Source organism: Rhinoderma darwinii, chromosome 4, assembly GCF_050947455.1.
Source record: "Rhinoderma darwinii isolate aRhiDar2 chromosome 4, aRhiDar2.hap1, whole genome shotgun sequence".
Lineage (NCBI taxonomy): Eukaryota > Metazoa > Chordata > Amphibia > Anura > Rhinodermatidae > Rhinoderma > Rhinoderma darwinii.
In genome coordinates this window covers 266,030,097-266,056,039 of record NC_134690.1, presented here as the reverse complement: position 1 = coordinate 266,056,039, position 25,943 = coordinate 266,030,097, and the positions used below count along the sequence as shown (strand labels likewise).

Below are 25,943 nucleotides of genomic sequence, written 5' to 3'. Positions count from 1 at the left end.
ACATTTATGACATGTCCGGTTGCTGTCATAAATGTACTTAATTGGAAAACCCCTATTAATGCCGCGGGCGCTATTGACCACGGCATTTACCTAGTTAAACGGCCAGGAACAGCGCGATCGCTGTTCCTGCCTGTTAGAGAAGCGTGTCAGCTGTAAAACACAGCTGACACCTGCAGTGTTTCAAGCAGGCTCAGCGCGTGAACCCGCTCCAAACATCACCGCCGGCACGTCATCGGTCGGGAAGGGGTTAATTAAGGAAGCGGTCAGGGGGTCTGGCGCAGCCGGGTCCCTTGACTGCCGACCATAAGACGCAGGGTATTTTTAGCAAGATTTATTCTTGCTAAAAACTGCGTCTTATAGTCCGAAAAATACGGTAAGCATAAAATCAAACTTTTTAATAATTTAAATGGAACTTAATTGAGATGTAACATCCTTTCTGCCACCATCTGATACCGCAAAATCCAGGGTCGTCATTTCATCTTTTTTTAATTTCGGCTTTCTATTGCTCATGAATGTGAAAGTACATACTAAATTCTGGAACAAAGAACTCAAATGGAGCTCTATGTTAATTAACAGATGTTTAGTAATAGAGTAGTGTCTCTCAAGATTTCTAAGCCAAGGACCCCTACTCAAATAAATTATATGAGTACCCCTAACACTACGATCACGCACTGTGCAGCACATTAAAAGCACAGCAGGAAGAAGGTGCGAGAAATACCTCAAGACATGGCACATACCACAGGCTAAGAATTTAGGAATTAGAGAACTGGTTTCTTGTGAAATTACAGGGACCGGATTGTTGTTATGACAACTTGATGAAATTGATTGTAGCACATTCTGCCATCAAAGACGTATATTGAAGCCTAAATCAAATAAGGACCATTCAGCATTTAGACATGGGTTAAATACTATGTCCAAATGATGAAAATGTCTGCAACAAAATCTACCGCGTATGACTGGGGGAGTCACTTGTAGAGAAGCATTTCAGTGTACTTGTAGATCATGGACTAAATAACAGCATGCAATGTCAATCAGCTGCTTCTAAGGCCAGCAGGATACGGTTGTGTATTAAAAGAGGCATGGACTCGTGGGACAGGCATATAATATTACCACTTTACAAAGCATTAGTGAGGCCTCATCTAGAATATGCAGTTCAGTTCTGGGCTCCAGTTCATAGAAGGGATGCCCTGGAGTTGGAAAAAAGACTACGAAGAGCAACTAAAATAATGAGCATGGAGAATCTTAGTTTCAGCAAAGATTAAAAGAATTACATTTATTTAGTCTTGAGAAGAGAAGTCTAAGGGGAGACCTAAATTAATTTGTATATTGCACGTACAAAATGTATGGTGAAAAACTGTTCCATGTAAAATCCCCTCAAAAGATGAGGGGGCACTCCGCACCGCATCTTTTTGACTGCAAAAAAATGGGGAAACAACATTCTTACCCTCCCCCTTCCTTTCATCCGCATCCTCTCCCATCCCCTGGTTAAAAAATAGCTCAAAGAAAAAGAAAAGCTCTTAATGGTGTAATATGTTCAAAATAAAACAGGTAAGCAGGCATGTAGTCATAGGTCAGTATGCTCACCTTTTAGTGTTGTGCCTAGAGCACAAAATCTATTGATGCGTGTACAATGTCGTAGCTGCTGCTGTCCTGCCCTCCGTGCGTTCGGTAGTGCACATACCATGTCCGTATGTAGAATACTTGTAGGAAAAAATAGTGGAATTTCCGGAGGTGCTGCTAGTAATAAAACTCCTATTTTAGGCAGGTGGTATAAATAAAAGCCTTTTTATTTATTTATTTTATGAAACAAAACAGAACTTGGAAAGCATAAATTGATAAAACATGATAAAAGGATATAAAATGGATGCGACGGGTTTTGGGACTGGACTAGTCCCTTCTTCAGGGTAAATATCATCTGGCGTTGCTGTAAGGTGCAGGAAAAAAGTGCAAGGAAAAACACTTTAAAAGAGGAGGGGGCAGGGCTTATATTGCATGAGCAGGTGGGCAACACAAAATATAAGCCCTGCCCTTCCTATTTTAAAGTGTTTTTCCACACACTTTAAGCCTTTATTTAAAAATATGTACCCTGCAGCAAGGCCAGATGATATTTTCCCTGAAGAAGGGACTAGTCCAGTTCCGAAATCGGTCAGATCCATTCTATATAATTTTATCATGTTTTAGCAATTTATGCTTTCCAAGTTCTGTTTTGTTTAAAAAAAATTAAAATCCTGCAAGGTTTCATTTTCACAAAGACTATAGGAGAAAAAGCATCCAAAAATTGTTAGCTAATTTCTCCAGAGCACAGTAATACTTCATATGTGGGCAAAAACTCTTTTCTGGACACACAGCAGGGCTCAGAAGAGAAGAAGCACCATTTGGCTTTTGGAGCACAGATTTTACTGGAATTGTTTTCGGACACCATTTTGCATTGCCCTGATGTATGATTACAGTGGAAACATGGATAGAATGGAGGCACATGGAGACAAAAAAAAATAAATGTTCTGGATTCATTGGAAATGCAGGCATCAAGATATGGCAGCAATTTAACTTTTTGGCGACGTGACAGATCCCACACAAAGCTTTTCAATTGTAAGATAGCAAAGACTTCATATATATATATATATATATATATATATATATATATATATATATATATATATATATATATATATAAAAAAAAAGATATAAGAAAGCGGGTCATCAGTCACAAATGACACAGCTATAGTCCTTATACTAGCAAAAAATTGTAAGGATATTTAGGCCACAAAATAAGCTAGTAACAAGCTAAAAAATAAATAAGGTTTTCGTTTAATATAAAGACTGCCTATTTCCATTTGCTATAATGAACAGGTGAGCTCCACCTTTGCGTAAATATCGGAACCCAATAAATCACAAGTAGAAAAGAGAGCACCAGCCATGATTTGAGGTGAGCAGTTCAGGTGGCTCCCATTACTCAATTATTCAAAGAAGCATACATAAATGTCATCACTGCAATGCCCTAGCAAAAAGTGGTTATGCCTCAGAGACATCCTTTTTGTTGCGGATATCTAATTATAAGGACCTGTTCACACCTGTTTCCATTTACGTTCAAATGGATCCAAACTGAAACCAACGGACCTCAATGACTAGAAGCGTATGTTCACAAAATGGCACATTTGTTGCAGAAATTTCTGTTTAATACATCCGAATGAGGTTTGCAGAAATGCATGAACATGCAGTGGAAACAACCCAATTGAGGTGTATGGAATGTATTTTCAATCGCAGAAATTTCTGCAGCAAATCGGACCAGTGTGAATATACACTAGCGTGATCCGTTGGTGCTGCAGACTGTGCTTTTCTTTCCATCAGAAATTATGAAACGCTTGATGAAAACTCAGTGTGGACAGAGCCTAATTAACACATTACTACAATCGCTTTCTGTTGTGCAATGAGCGTATAGGATGCTGTGAACAGCAACTTGCATTATGCCAAACTGTTGACAAATAATAGGTAATTGTGTCCGTATGTACAGTATATGTTTTGTGTATATACATAGTTATATATGATACGCTACAGGAACAGAGGTATACATACAGCTAGATATGTGTGTGCAAATACATATGTTGCAAAGTGGGGCCTCAATGGATCAGACTGGTTTTTCCAGCACATCCCACAGATGCTATCGGATTAAGATCTTGGGAAATAGGAGGCCAAATCAACACCTTGTATTATTTGACATGTTCCTTCAACCATTCCTGGACTATTTTTGTAGTGTGGCATCATACTGCTGAAAAAAGCCACTGCAATTAGGGAATACCACTGCCATGAAATGGGGCACTTGGCCTGCAACAATGCTTGGGTAGCTGGCACGTGTCAAAGTAAAATCCACATGAATGCCAGGACCCAGGGTCTTCCAGCATAACATTGCCCAGAGTATCACATTGCCTTCGCAGGCTTCCTTCTTCCTATAGCGAATCCTGGTGCAATCTCTTTCCCAAGTAAGCGACGCACACGCGGCTGTCCAGATGATGTAAATAAAACATCATTTGTCAGGCCTGGCGACCTTCTTCCATTGCTCCATAGTCCAGTTCTGATGCGAACAACAAAATGAAAGGCACTTTCGGCAATTAGTATGAGAAATATGGCCAGCCTGCAGCAGCACAGCCCACAACACAGAAAGCTGCGATGCACGGACACCTTTTAATCATAGCTAACATTAACTTTCTCTGCAATTTTTGCAACAATAGCTCTTCTGTGTAATCAGCCCAGATAGGCTAGCCTTTGCTTCCCTATGTGCATCCATGAGCCTCGGGGGCCCATGACCCGGTCGCTGGTTTACCAGTTGTCCTTCTATACACCATTAATTCATAACATTAACCAGACAGGCGAAGTGAATAACATCGATTATCTCGTTACAATGACACGTGCCAATGGATGGGATAGATTAGGCAGCAAGTGAAGAGTTAATTCTTGAAATGTATGTGTCGGAATCAGCAAAAATATAGACCACGGCTTCTAAGTGGTTTCAGAGGGCGCTCCCTCTGTCACCCAATCAGCACTCCGGTGACGCGAGACGATTGTTTTTATGGCAGCCTGTGGCTTACAAAGGCCCCAGGTCTGCCTTCAGTGTATGCCTATTAAGCCCTGCCAAAGGTAGGGTCTAATGGAATGCCCGTAAGTTTTATACGGACAGGCATAATACACTGCAAAACAGAAGTATTGCAGTGTATTATAAAATGAATCAAATGATTGCATAGTGGGACTAAAAAGTATAAAATAGTTTAATAAAGTTACTAATAAATAAATGAAAAATCCCAATAAAAAAATATTTGAAAAACCCACTTTTTTTCTTTACTAAATTATTTATTAAGAAATAATAAAAAAAAAAAAATACACATAACTGGAATTGCGGTATCTGTAATGACTAGAACTATAAAACTGTTGTTATTCAACCCGTGCAGTGAGCACTTTAAAAAATAAAATATAAAACCATGCCAGAATTGCTGTTTTCTGCTCATCCTGCCTACCAAAAAACGTAAAAAAAACCATCAAAAAGTGGTATGTACCCCAAAATGGTACCAATAAAACATAAAGTTGCAGAAAATATAGCCCTCATACAGATACATCTGCAGAAAAATAATACAGTTACGGCTCTTAGAATATGGCAACACAAAAACAAATACTTTTTTTTTTTTTTAAAGTGTTTTTATTGTGCAAGAGTAGTAAAACATAAAAAAAACCTTTACATTTGGTATGGCTGTAATCGTAACAACCCGCAGAATAAATTTATGTTGCTTATGCCACATGGTGAACAGAGCAAATTTAAGATGTTTTCCATTACCCCCAAAAAGAATTAATAAAAGTAAAATCAAAAAAATTATATGTACCCCAAAATGGTGCCATTAAAACAAACAAAAACAAAACACTTTTCCTGCAAAAACAGGCCCTCATGTGACTATGTTTATAGCATTTGAAATGATTGCTTCGTCATTAAGCCCCAAAATAGGCTGGTTACTAAAGGGTTAAAGTCTGAACTTGGGTCTTTACAGACACTACGTACAGTATAGAGGAAAAACAAATATTTTATCACGCTAAATACCTGTCAGTATAACATCGTCACGCAATGATCGGTCTACATAAACAGTAAAATCTACCACCAACAAAAATGATATTCGGTCACTTAAAGGCACCCATGAAACTAGTCAATCATATTCCGTTTAAAATAGAATGAGAAACTAAGGCATAGAAACGCCGATATAAGGACACAAAGACTTACCCTGATATGCAAGGAACATTTTGGTGAAAGGAGGCAATCGGACCAAAAAGTGGAGCACGGTACCACTGTTTGAATAGTGTGATCCATAATGATATGGCTGCACTGGAGGCATTGGGTCATCTTCTCTATCTGCTTTGCTATACTCATCTTCCAAATACTGAAGGGAAGAGAAATTTGTTAAATTCAAATACAAGTAGATTGCCAATTTCAAAATCTACTTCACATGCAACAGTATACATTCTGAACTTTAAAGGGGTTATCCGGTGTTCAAGATAGGCCATCAATATTAGATTGGTGGGGGTCCGACTCTCGGCACCCCCGCCAATTAGCTGTTTGAAGAGGCTGCGGCTCATAGTTAGGGCAGTACTAGTAGTACTGCTGTATGGGGCCCGGCTGCAAGTCTTTTGAAAAAAGGCCTATCCACCACTGCCACAGCCTCTCACCACCACAACCTGCTGCTGCTAAATCAGACACAATAGGGCCCATATAGCTGCACTTAGGTGAAAGAAACAGGCCCCATGACGTTATGGACCGTTTTTTTTTGTTGTTTTTTACCAAAGTCAAACTTCACGAACCCCAAGCAATAGTCAGTGCCTGCCCTCATCTCCTCCTGGCTTCTTCAGTCCCCTCTTTTCCTTTCCTCCTCCTCCTCTCAGCTACGCAGTGTCCGTCTTCCTCTGTGTAAGGAGGCGAAGCTACCTTTGTGCTAGCAGCTGGAGTCCTAAGAACCTGCCATCAGCAGCCCAGCGCAGTAGTGCCAGCCCAGCAGTACCAGCAAAGCAAGCAATCAAGGAAAGAATGAGTAGCGAGTCTCCGTGCCTGTCGCCTCCCCATGCCTTCCACAGAGCCCCTGCTACCTACTATTTCCCCCTGACCCCGCAAAGAACCTTAGCTACATTCTATGCCCTCTACCCCCTTTATCCACAGAATGCCTACCACCTTCTGTGCTCCTTTTCCACTCCCCACACTGAACCATTTACCTTCTGTGCCCCTATTCCCCTCAAAGAGCCCCTGATATCTTTTGTCCCCTTGTTCCCTGCCCGTCACAGAGCCCCTGCCACCTTTAGTCCCCTCTCCCCCCCACAGCACCCCTACCACTTTCTGCACCCCACTTCCCTACAGAGCTCCTACCACCTTCTGTCTTCCATGTCTCTGCCCCACCTTACACAGAGCCTCTGGAACCATCCGCCCCACCCACAGAATTTCTGCCTCTTTCTGTCATCCCTTTCCCTGCTCATTCACAGAGCCCATCACCCTCTTACTTCCATCCGCCGCAGAACCAATGTTACCGTGTATCCGACCCCCTCTGGGCTTCTGTCAACTTGTATCTCTCTCTAAACAGCCTAACCATGAGTTATAGGGGGGCCAGGGACCCGGACTCTTTGGCAGTATGGAGCCCTGAGATTGCTGATTGTGGCCCTGGGGACAGTGCAGCAATACCTTACAAAGCCACTACAAATGTAATAGCGTCACATTAGATGAGATTTGAAGGTGGACTGGCGCATTTATATGATCAAGGTATGGTGGGATCACTGTCTGGCATACAGGAAGGATGGAGGAGGTGGAGGGACTTGGCGAATCAAGGACCAGAGGAGGTACTGCGAGGGGGGGGGGGAGTTCGGTTGTTAGGGTTAGGGAGGGGGATATATGTACTGGTACAACTAATGATGAAATACAAAGTGTAATGTAAATTACAGGAATTTTGTTCTAAGCACAAGATGTTATGCTGTTACTTTGCTTTTTCTCCTGTTGATTGATTTCTTTGTACTTTATCAGAAATGAAAAGGATGTATAATTCATGTTGTATTTTCAATAAAAACTTGTCTGATTTAAAAAAAAAACAAATGTAATAGCGTGTGCAAGTATGGACAAAAATTAAATCCATGTAAACAAAGAAGTGGCTGTGGCACTTCTACGCAGTCCATCAATTTTAAAATCCCAGATAACCCCTTCAATCTAGAGTCCCTGAACTAAGAGAGCTGCAGCCACTCACCAGCTGTTCGAAGAAAGGTAAGAAATTAATAATCTCTCTTTTGGGGTCTAGTTCTTTATGTGGATTTAGCTTTCTAATCCAATAAGTCCTAAAGGCTAACTTTTAGGACTTTTATGTAGGGTTGGCGCAGTGATGCTTTGTACATGATGGCATCACTGCGGAAGTCAGCGTTTGGCTACCATAGTCAGGTGATATGTGGTTACAATGAATGACATGCCATCAGACTGTATTGATACTAGGGATTGGCAGGGGACAGATACCAGAAGAACAGAAGCAAAGCAAAAATCAGTAAAGTAAATATACACTCCTTAACATTGAAATTGCAACACCAAGAAGGAAAAGTTTTGGAATTGTGGAAAATCACAGCATAGACAGACATGTTAATGATATGCAAATGAAAATAAAATAATCCAAACTTTTTGATTTATCTAGTATAGAGTATGAGCGCCACGTGCAGAAATATATGCACTTACATGCCTTGGCATGATATCAATGAGGTTATTAATGGTTGTCTGAGGAAGGTATAGCGATGCTGAATGCACTCGGAAACACAAATCATCAAGATTGGCTGCTGGCAGCTGCCTTTGCAATTGCTGACCAATCACGTCCCAGATGTGCTCGATGGGAGACAAGTCCGGAGACGCTGCACGCCATGGTAGCATGTTTAGGCCACACAGGCTTCTCACAGTAGCACGAGCAACATGCGGCCTGGCGTTGAAAAACGGCTTCTGGGACACTTTGGAGAAATGTTCGTACCGCTGATTCCACGACCAAATTAATGTAACGCCGAACTGTTAGTGTACCTGAAATGGAGACTAGAGGGGTCCAGCTACCGTACATAATGCCACCCCACACCATAATCGCAGGAGCTGGACCAGTGTGACGTTCACTTGTGAATCCTTTCGTCGGAGACCAAAAAAAAGTGTGACCTATTGCTGAAGAGGATAGACCTCCATTCCAGCCTCCATTGCCGTGTACCATGATACCATCAATGGAACACCTGTAGCTGGACTTCTAGCTCATAGCCCAATCTCGTTCAAACGCCTTCCGACGGTTTGTGTAGACTCCGTGTCCGCCCTAGGATTGGGATATGACGTCCGATTTCACTTGCAGTACAGAATGGATCACTATGCGGCATTCTTCTGATCAGACTGTCCGTCCGTGCAGAGGTTCGCATCCGCGTACCTCTTGTGGTCATTCCCATTCATTGTTGTTCTCCCAGCCTCTAGGACACGTAACATTCGACAGTGCTAATATCTCAGCCTAGGTGAATAGCGATCTGCCGGAGTGATAAACCAAGGTGTCTCAGTTCATGAGTTCTGTACCTCTCAGTTTGTGACAAGTGGTGATAACTGAAACATCGACGAACAGGAGGTATTACACAATCATCCCACACGACTTGATCCGATTTTTGAGGTTTCATGTGGCTAAAAAACCTTGCTTTCCATCTAGCTTCTATGCCCCTCCCACACGCAACAGATTGGAGCTTAAAAATGTGATAATTTGCAGATTTTAGCGACACCTGCTACTTCCTCGATTTGCATAACCTTACTAGGCGATCAAAGGGTTAAACAGCTGGGGTTGGAATGTTTTACGATCCCAGCACCTTTCTTGGTGTTGCAATTTCAATGTTGTACATATCATTTTCACATTTTAGACTATTTGAATTATAAAAGATGGAAAACTTTTTAGGAGCAGAAGTGCATATGTACATTTTAAAGATTTAAAGCGACCCTTCGGTCTCAGGACAAAATTATAAATATGATGGGGTATATAGAGTAATAATACCTGGTGCCCTCCAGTTGTGCTCCTTTGCCATGTATCTGCCGTTTTAGGGTCCCCTCTGTTTTCTCAAAATGGCCACAATGCTTCTTAGACGGTCTAAAATACTCCCTCTGTTCACGAATTAGACAGAACTGGCAGCTCTGGCCAATCAGAGAACAGTGGGAGTGTCTCAAACTCATAATCTAAGAAGCACTGCAACCATTTTGGGACAGCACAGATAGGGCCCTAAAATTGCGGATCCACAGCGGAGGGGCACATTTGGAGAGCACCAGGTATTATTACTCCATATACACCATCATATTTAAAATGTTGTCCCGGGACCGGATGGTCACTTTAAAACAATAGATTAACATAAAAAATACATGACACAAACTGAAATTTAACCCCGTAACGACTGGGCCTGAAAAGCAAATTTTTTCTGTTTTTGCCTCTCTGCATTTTAGAAGCCATAACTTTTTTTATTTTTTCATTTGTGTGGCTATAGGGGGCCTTGTTTTATGCGGGAGAATGTTTTTTTTTTGTGCTGTTTGGGGGTAGAAAAAATGTATTGTGTAAGTTCTTTAATTTATTTTTACGGCGTGAATATAGGAAAAAGAGATTTTCGGCTTCGTTTATTTTTCTATGCGGTTCACGTTTCCTGCTAAATAAACTGGTAAATTAATTCTTCAGGCTATTACGGTCATGTAGACAACTAATATGTGTAGGTTTTTTTGTTTTTATGTAATGTAGGGGCAATAAGATATATTTTATGCAAAATGACTTTTTTAGGGACATTTTTTTTAAATCCCATTAAGGGATAACTTTATTTACAACTTTATTTTATACTTATAATGTATCAGCATATTCTTGTATGCGAATACATTCCAGTGTGTCACTATGACACAGGCTGCTGTTAGGGCGCGCTATGTGCTGTCCTAATAGCAGGCAAACTGAACAGACAGCCCTGGGGTCCTTTCTAGGTCCCCAGGGCTGACTGTAGAGGGATTCCCCAGTCTTTGATCGCGTCACAGGGTTTCCTTTGATCATGTCGTGGTCACAGAATGTGGTGATCAGAGGGTTAAACAGCTGGTGTTGAAATGTTTGCCAATCCCAGCTGTGTTCAGTAGGCTGCTCTAAGTTGAGGAGCTGTAAGTTACAGCTCCTGCTTGGAGGATGAGCTCACAGGAGCGCTCATCAGCCTCTTCTACATCGACCCCAAAAGACGTCGCTGTAGACTAAGCACCTGTACCACCTGCTGTCAAAATAAGGTTAAGGGGTTAAAGTGAATGTCCACCTTTGAACGACATTTTGGATTGTCTTTTAATCAAAATAGGTCCAAAATTCTATATGGATTTATTTTATAATCTTTTTATCGGTCAAAACTTTATTTTTCTGTAACAGAGCTTCAAATAGCATTGAGCACCTTAACGACCAGGCCTATTTTGGCAGTAATGACCAAGCATTCTTCATCGTTTTTTCACGGTCCCATTTCAAGAGTCATATGGTTTATATTTTGCCGTCTATGTGGCCATATGTGCAGAAAGAGGTGTAGTTTTTATTGGACCTATTTTGGGGTACATGGGACTTAACTTTCTTTTGTGGTGGAAAATGCGAAATAATTTTTTTTTGTGGAAAAAGGTTGTTTTATTTTATTTTTACTGTAATATCTTTTCTTCTTTAATAAACTAACTGGTTTTATATATTTTTTTAGTCCCACTAGGGGACATCACTGCGATTTTCTGATCACAAATATAATGCACTGGTATACTTAGTATACCAAAGCATTATTGATTGTTAGTGTAAAATGGACAGGCAATCTATTAGGCTGTTACGGATGGCAGAACTGGGGGTCTTTGTTAGGCCCCAGGATGTCATGGTAACCATTGGTTTCCTCCGATCGCGTCGCGGGTGTGACAATGGGGTGACAGAGGGAGCTCCCTCCCACTGTCAAACACCTTAGAGGCTGCGGTCGCTATTGACCTTGGCATCTAAGGGGTTAAATTGCCAGAATTCGAGTTCTCTCATATCACGGCAGTTGCGGCAGGAGCCTAGCCACGTATAATAGCCGGCCGCTGTTCTCGTAGATATAGTGGTAGTACCAACAAGATCCGAGTCGCGGATATTTTTCGTCATGACGCGGGAGCTAGCATCTGCATGTGATGGATATATCCGTTGCTCATCGTTAAGGGGTTACATTTTTTATTAAATTACTTTCCGCCTGCAGCTGGCACTAGACAATAGGAGCTTACTACATCCAAATTATACAGCTCCCAATAAACTAAATGTTACAAAAGGTATACACTATGATCCACGTACTGGCATAATATATAATAATAATAAAAATATAATACATAATGTAGGTATGTTTAACTCTTTACGTAACAGTAAAATGGTGTTCAAAAAGGGATTAAAAAGTTAATTCTTACCATTCAGTGGTATTTATTTGATCTTTTTACTCAAATAACGTTTTTTTTAATCTGTAATTTCCAATTGTTGTAAATTGCTGCCCACTGTAATATCTTTTAAACTAATATTCTGTTTTACAAGCTTTAAAATCCTATCTTCCATTTAACTGAGGTTATCATAAGATAGTCAACACCCAACAACACAACACACTTTTCCCCAGCCTGGGAACAGTAGTTAAACGTGAAAGAAACAATATTGTTGTAGAAGGATATTATATCTAATGCAATACAGCAATTTTATTTTTTTGTTTTATTTTTATAGAGGATCTGTTACGGCACATAGGGATCACACAGATAACATACTGACACAATTTTTTGCATGTGCTGGCTTAACAGCCATTACTTTTTTAGGCTAATAAACAGACTTTAGTGTATCATTTTTAGTCACTTAATATTTTTCTTTCTGTCACAGAAATAAATCCAAAGGAAACTACCGGTCTCCATCCATATATCAGTTCAGTTGGCACAAGGACAACTGTATACAGCTGTTTGGAGCTCTAGTATGGACCCCACCCTTATTTTTGTAGACGACATCTTTAAAGAGAACCTTTCACCTCCCCATACGTGTGCAGCTGAGTGCAGAATGTAATGGGGAGGGCTGCACAAACCCTGGGACACTTTACATTTTTTTTTCTACCTCCCACCATTATTTCGATATCGGTGCCGTTATATTTGGCACGCAATATTTAAATAACCCCCTGAACAGTCAATGGGGCGTGTACTGGCAAGGGGGCGTGTTACTATGGCTGTGACACTGTCCAATCAGATATGGACAGTGCCACAGCATGAGAGAGTGTGCGATTGCAGTCTTTTGGTGGGAGGTAGAAGAAAAAAATGTAAAGTGCCCCAGGGTTTGTGCAGCCCTCCCCATTACATGCTGCACATGTATGGGGAGTTGAAAGGTTCTCTTTAAGTATGACCGAGGGAAAAGAGAGAGAATAAGATCAACGGCACAAAATTTTTGGAGGTGTGCAAGGGATATACACTAGTATTAGTAGTAGAATACCAAAAAACAAATCTTTAGCTTATTTCTTTCAATTATAGTTAGAACTGTCATAATTGTCTTACATACCTTGTAATTATCGATATACCGGTCTTCCTTCTCTTTGGATTGAACAGCAATAGGTTTTACAAGATTCCTACAGCACAAAAAATATAAAATAAGTTAAGTATATAGTAGGCATAAACTTTAAATGATATTCTAATACATAGATTTCATTTTTAATGCATAAGTAACAGTTCTCTAATGCAATGTTATTACTCTCTTTACAACTGGAAGTTTTCCATAAACAACCGGCATGGCTGCTAGGAAGAACATACCAGCTCCTGTTAGCAGTGCACATACTGTAGCTGTTCTGATCAATCACAGAATTTTGACAGGTACATATGTATGTTCCCTCTCCTACATGGAAAAGGGGGAAACAATAGTGGGTTCTGAAGTCATGATAACTCAAAAAAAAAACACACCATTTTTCATGCAATAGAGCAAAGATCACATGTGACCTCACAGAAGTACCGAAACCCCTATTCACACACTGCAGGAAACTCTAAGCGGATATGAACGAATACTGCTTAAATTTAAATCTGCAGTAATTAATCTTGATATTTATAGTATTATTAAGAGTAAAATCCACAGCAAAACCTATATGTAAATATATATGCGGATATTTACAGATTTTTAAATAGGCTTTGTCACCAGTTTATAACTGCCCTATCTTCTACCTAATCTAGTAGGCGCTTTAATGTAGAGAAGTAATGTGTTGGTTTTTGTTTTTTTTAAAATATTTTTGACAAAGTTATGAGCATTTTAAGTGTTCTGCAAATTTGGTCTTAATGACCAAGTCGGTCTTCTTTTACTTTTCACCAAGTGGGCAAAGTAAAGAGAAGTGTATGACGCGGACCAATCAGCGTCATACACTTCTCTTCATTCATGTTCAGCTGTACTCACAGCACAGCATGATCTCTCGAGATCACGCTGTGCTGTCACTTACTCCCACATTAACTTTACCGGAGTGTCGGGAGAATGAAAAGACATCGCCTCCAGCCAGGAGCCAATGTCTTTTCATTCTCCCGACACTCCGTTAAAGTTACTGTTACTCGCGAGATCACGCTGTGCTGACACTTACTCCTACAGTAACTTTACCGGAGTGTCGGGAGAATGAAAAGACATCGCCTCCAGCCAGGAGCCAATGTCTTTTCATTCTCCCGACACTCCGGTAAAGTTACTGTTACTCGCGAGATCACGCTGTGCTGACACTTACTCCTACAGTAACTTTACCGGAGTGTCGGGAGAATGAAAAGAAATCACCTCCAGCTGAACATGAATATAGAGAAGTGTATGACGCTGATTGGTCAGTGTCATACACTTCTATTTGCTACTCCCACTTGGCGAAAAGTAAAAAAAAGCCCACTTGGTCGTTAAGAACAAATTTGCATAACACTTAAAATGCTCATAACTTTGTCAGAAATAAACGTGTTTTTTTTAAAAAAAAACAACACCTTACTTATCTACATTAAAGCACCTATTAGATTAGGTAGAAGATAGGGCAGTTATAAACTGGTGACAGAGCCTCTTTAAGAGTACTGTTGTGGAAAAAATATGCAGTGGGAACGTACTCTGAGAAAGAATACTTTGTACATAACAAAATTTCTGCAGCCTACTTTTTAGCTTTCCTGTGTAGACTGTAGCAGTGGAAGCAGAGTCATCTTATTTTCATTAGTGTTTGGAATTTAAAGAGGTTCTCAGGAGAGACATTGATAGTATATCAAGAGGATATGCAGTCAATGTTTGATCAGCAATGGTCCCACTGATATGACCCCTGCCAATCATTTGATCAACGTGGCAGCAGTGGTAGCTCTTTGGAGAAAGCAGAGCTAACGCAAAGCAAAATTATAGCTATTGGTTATAATGTGGCCACCTGCACTACTACGGATTAAATTCATGATACATTACCTTCAGTTTAGGCTGCTTTAGTGGCTATAAAGTGGACAAAACAGTTCTGTCAGGTTTCTTATGCTTTGATAGAGGGAGAGATGCTGAGCTTAGAGATGCACAATTTTCTGCGATTTCATTCAATGCTTTTATGTATTAAGTTGTTTAAATGCTGCCAGGGTGAAAGAAGGTGAACTCAAAGGCTTTCTCTATGAGCCCAGGCAGCATTTACACAACTTTTAACATGAAAATTCGGATTCTAATTATAGAAAACGATATATTATCGAGCTCAGTATCTACCCCTCTTTTTGTCCTATGCTGTTCAGATAGAGTAGCACAGTGCCACTTTATTTTTTTATTCAAAAGGGATATATATTCATGACTGCACGAAAGGCAAGAATGAAGATACAACACAAGTAAATACCTGTATATTAAAGTGCTGCTGAGGTCAAGTGTTTCACTGCTGTAATCACTGAGTATAAATGGGAAAACGGGATACTGCATTAAGTCATTGAATGATCGTCCAGCATGTTTGTTCAAATGAGTTAGATATTCAAAGTTGGTTATCTGTCCAGAACACCAGAGTTGTGTAAGAGCTGTAATATTTCCATATTCCAACAGATTAGGAAGATTATTGGTCAATATTTTCTGGTAAACATCATCTCGAACCTTTAAGAGAAAAAAATGTCATAAAACATTCTGTTAATATACAACGTATAATCAAAAGGTTTAAAATATTTTTTTGGGCCCTAAATGCAAAAATAAACGTTCCGATATTTGTACCCAACTGACTTTCTCCATTACTTTTGATAATTAAAAATAATATATATATATATATATATATATATATATACACACACACATACATATATAAACATACATATACATATATATATATATATATATATATATATATATACACACACACACACACACACACACATACATATATATGCAGCTCATACATTTCTCCTACCTTGCTAAGATGGGGAAGATAGCAGTAGAGGACATGCCCAGGTGGTTTTAATTGACACAGACATGATGTTCTAGACTACATAATTCTTGTAAATATAATGATGTGTCATGACTGTGCATTTCTTACGTGGCCAATAACTTGTAAGGTGGTTCCTTGAAGGCAGAAAACATCTTTAAAAGCCTAATGTAAAAGCTAATGGTTAGGTCTTCTACCTACCTGTTTAGTGGCCACGATTTTCTTATCTCTAAGGCTAAGTTCACCCTACCGTTGTCTCCCGTTTAGGCCTCTTCCGTCAGCTCTCAGCTGTAAACCCTCCCAAACTCCTCCCCTTTGCTGTTGATTGACGTCCCTAGTGGACAGGATGTCATATGGTACTGGAGACTGCTCCAGACATCCGAAACGAGTTTTGACCCTTTAGGAGGCACCTATGAAAATCCTGAGACTTGTAGTTCTATGTGCCAACAAACAACCACAGGGCATTTGATCACAGGCACAGTATATGCAATATTCAGGCTTGAACCAGGATAAGTGATTGCAGCTTAGATCCAATATTCCAGCCTCCTAACCTTTTAAGGAGGGACCTCTGAAAATCAAACCACCAAGGAACATTTGATTCCAGACACAGCTTATGCAACATTCAGTGCAGCTGAAATCAGTCTCTAAAACAGACAAAGAGCACAGTGAAGAACTGCAAGTACAGATGTACAATTTTGAATCGGCTGAATGTGTCTCCTACCTACTTATCCAGCAGCAACTGGTCCGTCATCTATAAGTGATAATGGAATTGCGGCCATCTTTAAATTCATACTCTGGCTATAACAATTTCTAACTGATGGATTCCATAAAATGCATTCTGATGTAACTTTTGTAAATATATAACAAATTTTAAAAAACCATATGCGTAGTAGACAACAGCATATGATGAAAAACAAACAATAAAAATATATACAGATATATCGATATAATGATAGGCCAAAATAATGATAGGCAGAAAAAGGAAAAAATAAATAAAAATAAATTACAAAAAATAAATAAATATATATATATATATATATATATATATATATATATATACACACATACACACACATAAAAAAGAATGTCTGATAGACAGGGATCTATGTGGATAACCAGGGTCCTCTGACAACATTTTGCATGGCAAGATACTTGGGTGACCCCACCTGCATTTCTGACATCCTGTGAATGCCATAAATATCTGAGATGGAATAGACTTTTTGAATCACGATGTTTGATATTGCACCTACAATACGAAGACTGTGGCAAGAATTTACATTTTATTTTTGACAACATGATGCAAGGAATGAGTGTAGTTGAGTGTAATACCTAAAATATACTGCGTTCATTTATATTTGCTTCATGATATTATTACATGCACTGTACTAGAGCAATGAAAATACTAGTTTCAAAAGTGCACATATTCTTTAAGGTATTGGAATGAGCTTCACAGTTACCCAATTTCGATATTACTAAAAATCTGTGTGTAGTTCTCAAACATGCTGTGTATCGAAGATTACCAGAGAATATTTCTAAACTAAAAATATAATGCAAGAAATTATAATCATTCACTTATGCCCACCCGTAAAGAAGGTGGTGAGCTACCTGGAACTATGATGGGCTCCCATACATTTTTATATTTCAAATATTGGATCAACAATACAATTGTAATATTACAATGCAACTACCTTTGTATTGTCAAAAGCCAGCAACAAGGTTCTTCCATTTGTTAAAAAAATTTCTACAGCATTATCTCGTAACTGCCACCACCGCTTGTGCACTTCTTTTATTTCTTCATAAGTCCAGGAAAATGATGCGGGTTCTGATTCGCCAAGGAGAGGCTGCAAACAGGAAATGGTTGGTTACATGAATAGTGACAAATATTATATAGATATTAGGATATAGAATATCTCTCTTAAGGATGTAACTCCTTCCATTATGTATTATTATGCATATTTTGCATGTAAAAGACACCGCAAAATGCAGATCAGCTATACTTTGCTAAAGATTTGGAGCAATGTCTTGAGACTAATCTTGTCTCGCTGTTATCTGGATGCAGGTTTTTACACTTGCACTGTTTGAAGTTTAAGTATACATGCAGCAGAAGTAAGGCTATGTTCACATCAAAATTTTCATCTGCGTTTGTTATATATACGTTAAACGTAGGCTGTGAGAGATGCCTAATAGTGCCATCAGTCCCTCATAGACTGTAATGGTATCTGTATAATGGATCAAGAAAATTGGTCATGAGAGTTCATGACGTATCCATTAAACAGAAACCATTATAGTCTATGGGTGAGGGATGCAACGGTTAGCCATAATGGCATCCGTATAACATATACGTCATTAAAACCTATTTGAAAGATCATGACCTGTCCGTTTAAAGGATGCCTGTGACGGATGTCCTACAGTGGCACCGTCACTCAGACTACCATATTAAAAAAAAAAGTATACTTTTTGTACTGATTTCTGCATAAAGAATAGTGTAGTCTACTATTCTATTCCATACTTTTTTTTTTCAGTATACGGACGTAATCCGGCAAGACAGAGGACAAATGGACACTCTTTTGGCTTCTGTCTGACAAAAGAGCCCTTTGGACACATTGACCGAAGAACACGATAAACCTATAGCCAAAACGTGATGTGAACAGAGCCTAAGCAAAGACCTGCGCATACAAGTACTGAGACAGGTAAGCTCACGGGAACATAGCATAAAGCGCTTCCAAAGCATATTTACTAAATAACGTGACAGGGATCTACTTTTGTCTGCAATATCAATGTACTAAGCGTCCAATTGTAGCATCACCCAGTTGCTTTCTGTTATTGAAATACCTCCAATACATTCCACAGCATTGAACATAGATCGGCCTCATTCCCAGTAAGGCTTACAATTTAATATCGCTATGTCACATACAGTCATAAGAAAGCCTTGCACACAAGGGATACTAATGTCAACTGTATTTATTAATAAAACTATGTTTATCAGTTCAATACCTCAATAGTTTTTACCCTGGGTGCAATATCGTGCTAGGACTTAACCGCTTTTCCTCGATGTAGGGGTATGAGGACTTGTTTTTTGCGGGATGAGTTTTATTTCTTCAAATACCTCATTTTGGGGTACATATATCTTATTGATTAACTTTGAATGAACTTTTTAATGGGGGAAATGGAAAAAAAACCAGCAATTCCACCATTGTTTTTTAAATTGACACTGTTTACCGTGCTGCATAAAAAAAATGTACAGCACGGTGTGGGAACTAGCACCCGACCGTGATGTACATTTTCTTCATAGGTCATTAAGGGGTTAATATACCACCATACAAAGTAGCTGCTGCGATGCGTGTTAAACAACTTAGCCGGGCCAGTGGGGCTCATTGAATCATTAAAAATTCTTTATCACAATCCATGCGCAAGATTCAAATGAATGATATGGTCTCCGCTCCATTCTCGCTAGCTAGAGGTACCTGTCAGGGGTGTCCCCTTCCGCCATTGGTACTTGCAGACAAATTAGCTGCTGCGATGCGTGTTAAATAACTTAGCCGGGCCAGTGGGGCTCATTGAATCATTGAAAAATTTTAAAGCAATCCATGCGCAAGATTCAAAATGAATGATATGGTCTCCGCTCCATTCTCGCTTTTTAGAGGTACCTGTCAGGGGTGTCCCCTACCGCCATTGGTACTTGCAGACAAAGTAGCTGCTGGGATGCGTGTTAAATAACTTAGCCGGGCCAGTGGGGCTCATTGAATCATTGAAGATTTTTATTGCAATCCATGCGCAAGATTCAAAATGAATGATATGGTCTCCGCTCCATTCTCGCTAGCTAGAGGTACCTGTCAGGGGTGTCCCCTTCCGCCATTGGTACTTGAGTTGCACTGAAGTCCCTGACCCTATGTAGCCATCGATTGATGGCTTCAAATCTGGCCAAAATGAAGACAAAATGTCTCTTTGCAGAGTTTATCATGGTTTATCTGGCTACGCCCTCCGTTGCATTGCCGGTACTTATTGATACACTAAGCACTTTTGGTAGATATTCAGGACAATCCTTGGGCATTATAAACAAACTACCATACCAATAGTCCCCGTTCAAAACCAATTTAAATATTTTGATATATTTATCTCAGAAAATCTAGTGGATTATGAGAAATTAAATATAACTCCTTTTTTCCTATATGAGACAGAAATGTAAGACTTGGCCTAAATTAAACCTTCCTTTTATGTCTAGAGTTAAGACTTGTAAAAATAAGCATTCTGCCAAAACGACGTTGTATCAAATTAAAGTATTTGTGCTATCCACATAGTGTGAGGGGGGAGCTGTGATACCAAATCTAAAGCTATGCTGCATAGCATCACAGCTACAATATCTAATAAACTGGGACTCACATGGGTTATGTGAAATTACTCTTTCTTGGCCCTCAGATTCACAAATCCTTTTTAATTATTAGAATCTGGACAACCATCCTTTCATCCGTATAGTAAACTCTCCTGTACTTTATTACATCATTTTGGATCTTTGGCAAAAATTGCTACGTCTTTAGCTATAACTCCATCTTGCGATAACTATGTCCCTTGAGTGCACTTAATTTTGGTATTAATTGGAGTAGATGTGGGATAAAAACTCTACCTGATCATTTTTTTAATGGGTTAGTTAAATCTTTTGTTGCATTACAAGCTGAATTCTTTCTTCCGAAAGTGGAGTTTTACAGATCTCCACAAATAAGATCTGAGGTAAGAGATAAGGTTTTACACAGGCAGATATCACCCGTGTTAACCACTTTTAAAACGAGTGCCGATCGACAATACAGCTCATCGATCGGTGCTTAAATGAGGCAATGATCATTCAGTATGAGGACGAATGATCGTTACTACGATCGCTCAGCCCCTTGCATCGATAATAGTTGATAATGCATAAAAGATGCAATCAGCCGATGAATGAGCGTTTACACAGGGAAATAATCGGGATCGATCGTTTGTATGAACGCTCGTTCACCCAATGATTGGTCCGTTTAAAAAGTGCCTAAATAGTCTTAAATATCAGATCTTGCATTCTGATCTGGCATTTCGTGGGCAGTATAAAAAAAAACCTAGGAATTCACTGTCTAAGATATATGAATATCTTTTACAAGATCTAAAGCAGCAACACTTACTTACGTCTAAGCCTGGGCAAAATCGCTACAAGTAATGCCCAGGCTCTCTCCTAGTCTGGAACTTTAGTGTATTTTTATTACCCACCGGCTATTTTTAACACCAAAATTGTTACTGAAAAATTAAAGTATAGAGAAGATGATAAACTGCCCTAGGGAAAAACACATTATTCTACAGTGTGTGTGAGATTTTATATATATATATATATATATATATATATATATATATATATATATATATATATATGTGTAGCAATAAATTTGTAAGCAATCCTTATTAAAAAAACATTATCAATAAAAGAAGACCAATATGGCTAAATAGAAAAGTCTTAATATGGCTAAATAGAAAAAAAAACCTGAGAGAATTTGAACTACTAAAGTTTAAAGTTACTGAAAATACAATACAATACATGCACAAATAGATCAACAGGTAATACTAAAATGAAATTTTATTGGCAAAGTTGGGTACAAAAAGACATGACAAACATTAAAATGGATTACAAAAATAGTTTTAGTATGGAATGTCAAGAAATAAAATCTGATAACATTGTTAGGCTAAAAAATAGTCATAAGAATATAAATGTAGAAGGTGTCGAAAAAATGACCCCATGTAGCTTTCATCTGTGTTAAACACATGACATGCAGGAGGCCTGTTCTCAAAGTGGTCTATTGGGAATCGATAGAACAGTTTATTTTCTTAGCCTGACCAGCTTCACAGTATTGGAGGACGGCTGATGTTGTATTATTGCTTAAAGGGGTTAAACGGTGGAATCGGGAAACTGGTTAACCCATTCTATTTTATGTAAAATATTTGGAGGTATTTGACGGGAAAGCTGCAAAATTGTATAGAAGAAAATAATCTAATAATAGATAGCCAGCATGGATTTTTGAAACACAGGTTGTGTCTAAGGGCGGATTTACACCAATGTGATATACGTCCGTGCAACGCTGGCGATTTTCACGCGCCTCGAATGGACCTATATTGGTCTATGGGGCTGTGCATTTGTGCGTTTCTCGCGAATCACGCACCCATTGAAGTCAATGGGTGCGTGAAAATCACGCGCACCTCACGGAAGCACTTCCGTGGGACGCGTGTGATTCGCGCAACAGCAGTCAAAAGTATGATTGAAAACAGAAAAGCACCACGTGCTTTTCCGTTTACAAACATACAGTGTGTCATAATGATAGCGGCTGCGTGAAAATCACGCAGCCGCGCATCATATGGTGATGAAACACGGAGCTGTTAAGTGCCTTTTGCGCGCGCCAAACGCCACGTTTTTTGCACGCGCAAAAGGCACACAGTCGTGTAAATCCGGCCTAACCAACATGCCCAGTATTTATGGGGATATCATACCAAATCTGAATGTTGGTAATGCAGTTCATGTGCTTAATTTATTTTAAGCAAAAGTATTTGTACCGTAGAAGGTCTGTGAAGGACTTATTTACAGTTACATTACAGTTATCAAAGCTCTGTCTTCTAAGGAGATCACATGACAAGAACAGATTTTAATCCACTAGTAAACAATTGAATGACTGCAAGCAGAGATCTTGATACTGGGAGGAAACGATACAAAAAGTATAGTTTAAGCAAAAAGCTTATTCATTTTATAATGAAAAGTTTTGCAATTTTCCAGTATAACACCCCTTTAACCATTTGCTGACGCAACAATTTTCACACTTTGGACATACAGAAAAGCTGAAAATATTAAAATTGTCAAGTCATATTGTACCACCATACATCTTATAAAAGTAAACACTTTACACATTTTCAATATGCCGCCCAGTACTCCATACTGCTGGCAGCATTCCTACAATTTTGCTTAAAGTAAAAAGTCAATTCTGTGGGTAAAAGTATGTCCAAAGAAGAGCTTTAGATAAACGACACCTAAGGGTATGATCACACGGCAACTAAAAATACGTCTGAAATTACGGCGCTGTTTTCAGGCGAAAACAGCTCCTGAATTTCAGACGTTTTTGCAAGTACTCGCGTTTTTCACGGCGTCTTTTACAAACGTAATTGGAGCTGATCTTCATTGGAGTCAATGAAAAACAGCTCCAAAAACGTGACAAGAAGTGTCCTGCAGTTCTTTGACGCGGGCGTAATTTTACACCTCGTCTGAACAGAACATCGTAAAACCCATTGCAGGCAATGGGCAGATATTTGCAGACGTATTGGAGCCGTCTTTTCAGGCGTAAAACGCCTGAATTACGTCTAAAAATAGGTCGTGTGCACATACCCTAAAAATAAAGGTTCAAGATGTGCAGAGTTCGTACACGCCGACTATGCTTATGCAGATAGTCACCAGAATTGAATAGACCAAAATTATTAGCGAATTAGATTACAGGAAACATCCGAGTCACAAGTGGTTTGATTAGGCGCAGGGGGTTATTACATGTGCAACTTTCCCTTTTAATAAAGTATGTTTACAATACTTACATTGGATTCTACTGTATCAGTTGAAGAGTCCTCAACAAAATACATGCCAGATTTCCCTAAGCAGAAAAAAGTTAAACATAAAAAGTTAGTTAAAATAATTACATAAACTATTGGCGTTATAAAAGGTCAAAATAACCATTAAAGTAATCACAATCTGTAAATAACTTTCTATCTTTGCTATTATTGTACTGTATTATCGCCAAGTGTTAATCAGTAAAGATGCCAGAACGTAACAAAAAAAATATTTTTATCTCTCTAATCCCAAAACCTGTAAGGGTATGTGCACACACACTAATTACGTCCGTAATTGACGGACGTATTTCGGCCGCAAGTCCCGGACCGAACTCAGTGCAGGGAGCCGGGCTCCTAGCATCATACTTATGTACGATGCTAGGAGTCCCTGCCTCGCTGCAGGACAACTGTCCCGTACTGAAAACATGATTACAGTATGGGACAGTTGTCCTGCAGCGAGGCAGGGACTCCTAGCATCGTACATAAGTATGATGCTAGGAGCCCGGCTCCCTGCACTGCGTTTGGTCTGGGACTTGCGGCCGAAATACGTCCGTCAATTACGGACGTAATTAGTGTGTGTGCACATACCCTAATAGTAAAAATGTTATGCCAAATTAAGTCACTTGAGAAGAAAATAGGTTAGACTGCATTCACATCTGCGTTGTGGCTTCCGTTCTAGCGTATCAGTCAGAGGACCACAAGAACGGAAGTTAACGTTTACGTAAAAAATAAAACCATTGATTTCAATGGGTTTTATTCTTGCATCAGTTGTACTCAGTCAGGCTCTGTTCCGTCAGGTTTCCGCTTTTTTTTTTTAGAACAGAAATACCGTAGTCTGCTGCGCTATTGTTTCTGGCAAATTATTACGCGAACCTGACGGAAAGGAGTTTTCCGTTTTTGTTAACATTGAAGTCAACGGATGCAAACGGATATTCCATCCGTTTGTATCAGTTATACATTACGTGTAATGGATGCGTTTTTTTTCTGCACATGCGCAGACTAAAAATTAAAGCAAGAAAGATGCAAAGATAAAAACGGAGTATAACTCATGACAAACTGACACAAACGGAAAAAAGAGAGTTTTTTTTTATGGATCCGGTAAACCGATCTGTCAAAAACAAGCATATTTTACCTTCCGTTGAATTTAGTCTGGCATCAATCACTGTCTGTTTTTTTTATTTCAACGGATCTGCTAGAACGGATGCCACAACGCAGATGTGAACGAAGCCTTAGAAAGGTGAAGTGATAATATAAAATAATACATCAATAAATGTGACCTAGAATTTAGGATTACTGCGATTTCTTTTATCTGAAATTTTCTGTGGTTAACCCCTTGCCGTTGAAGGCATTTCTTGATTTTTCTTTGTTGTTTTTTCCTTCCCACCTTCTAAAAGCCATAACTTGCTTACTTTTTCGTCTATATAGCCGTATGAGGGCTTGTTTTTTATGTGACGAGTTTTCGTTTTTCATCTCACCATTTATATCTTGTACTAGAAAACTAGGAAAAAATTCTTTGTGGGGTGGATGGGAAAACAATTCTTCTGTAGAATTCACGGTGATGTAAAACGGACATGATAGCTTTATTCGCCGGATTAATACGAATACAGCACAACCACATTTTTTTTTTTCATGTTTCATTACTTTTACAAAGTAAAAACTAATTGTTTAAAAAAATATTTGTTTTGTGTCGCCATGTTCTGAGAGCCATAACTTTTTTAACTTTCTGGCAATTAGGTGGTGTGAGGGCTTATGTTTTATTGCAGGTTTTTATTGGTACTATTTTGGGGTACATACGACTTTTTGATCACTTGTTATTCGATTTTTTGTGGGAAACAAAATTGACAAAAAAACAGCAATTCTGAATTATTATTTTTTTTAAAGGCGTTCACCGTGCTAGTTAAATGTTATATTTTAATAGTTCAAACTTTTACAGAAGAGGCAATACCAAGTATGTTTATTTTTTATACATTCGTTATGGAGAAAAACGTATGAAAGTTTTGTTTTTTTTCACTTTTAATATTTTTTTTGCATATAAGAAAAAACGTTAACAGTTTTGTTTTTTTTTACTAGTTCCACTAGGGGACTTGAATTAGTGATCGTTGAATTACTTGCACAATATACTACAATACTTATGTATTGCAGTATATTGTGTTTTTTTACCGGCTCCTATTAAGACCAGGAGCTGAAGGATGGCAGACCTGGGGGCCTTCATTAGGCCCCCAGGTGGCCATAACAATTAATGGCACTCTGCGATCGCGTCAGGGGGAACGGGCTGTTAGAAAGAGGAGGGCAACTCCCTCCAACAGCATTAGATGCCGCGGACGGTATTGAAGTTATCTCCAATCCCGGCTGTAACATACAGTCGACACCCGCTGAGTATGGAGCGGCCTCAGCCCATGAGTCTGCTCCATATTCCCCTTCCCGGCTATGACATAACCCAACGTCAAATGTCG

The 25,943-nt window shown here is 39.1% G+C and overlaps 1 protein-coding gene across 4 annotated transcripts in view; it reads right to left on the bottom strand.

Annotated features, from left to right (window-relative positions):
- The window catches only part of LYST (lysosomal trafficking regulator), a 342,444-nt gene that overhangs the window by 71,510 nt on the left and 244,991 nt on the right, over positions 1-25,943 (bottom strand). For all 4 annotated transcript variants that reach the window (XM_075862446.1, XM_075862448.1, XM_075862447.1 and 1 more), the window contains 5 exons: positions 23,479-23,534; positions 17,589-17,741; positions 15,334-15,578; positions 13,050-13,116; positions 5,756-5,912 (listed from right to left, as the gene is read on the bottom strand). In XM_075862446.1, coding sequence (XP_075718561.1) covers positions 5,756-5,912; positions 13,050-13,116; positions 15,334-15,578; positions 17,589-17,741; positions 23,479-23,534 — 678 coding nt within the window. The remainder of the gene's footprint in view (positions 1-5,755; positions 5,913-13,049; positions 13,117-15,333; positions 15,579-17,588; positions 17,742-23,478; positions 23,535-25,943) is intronic.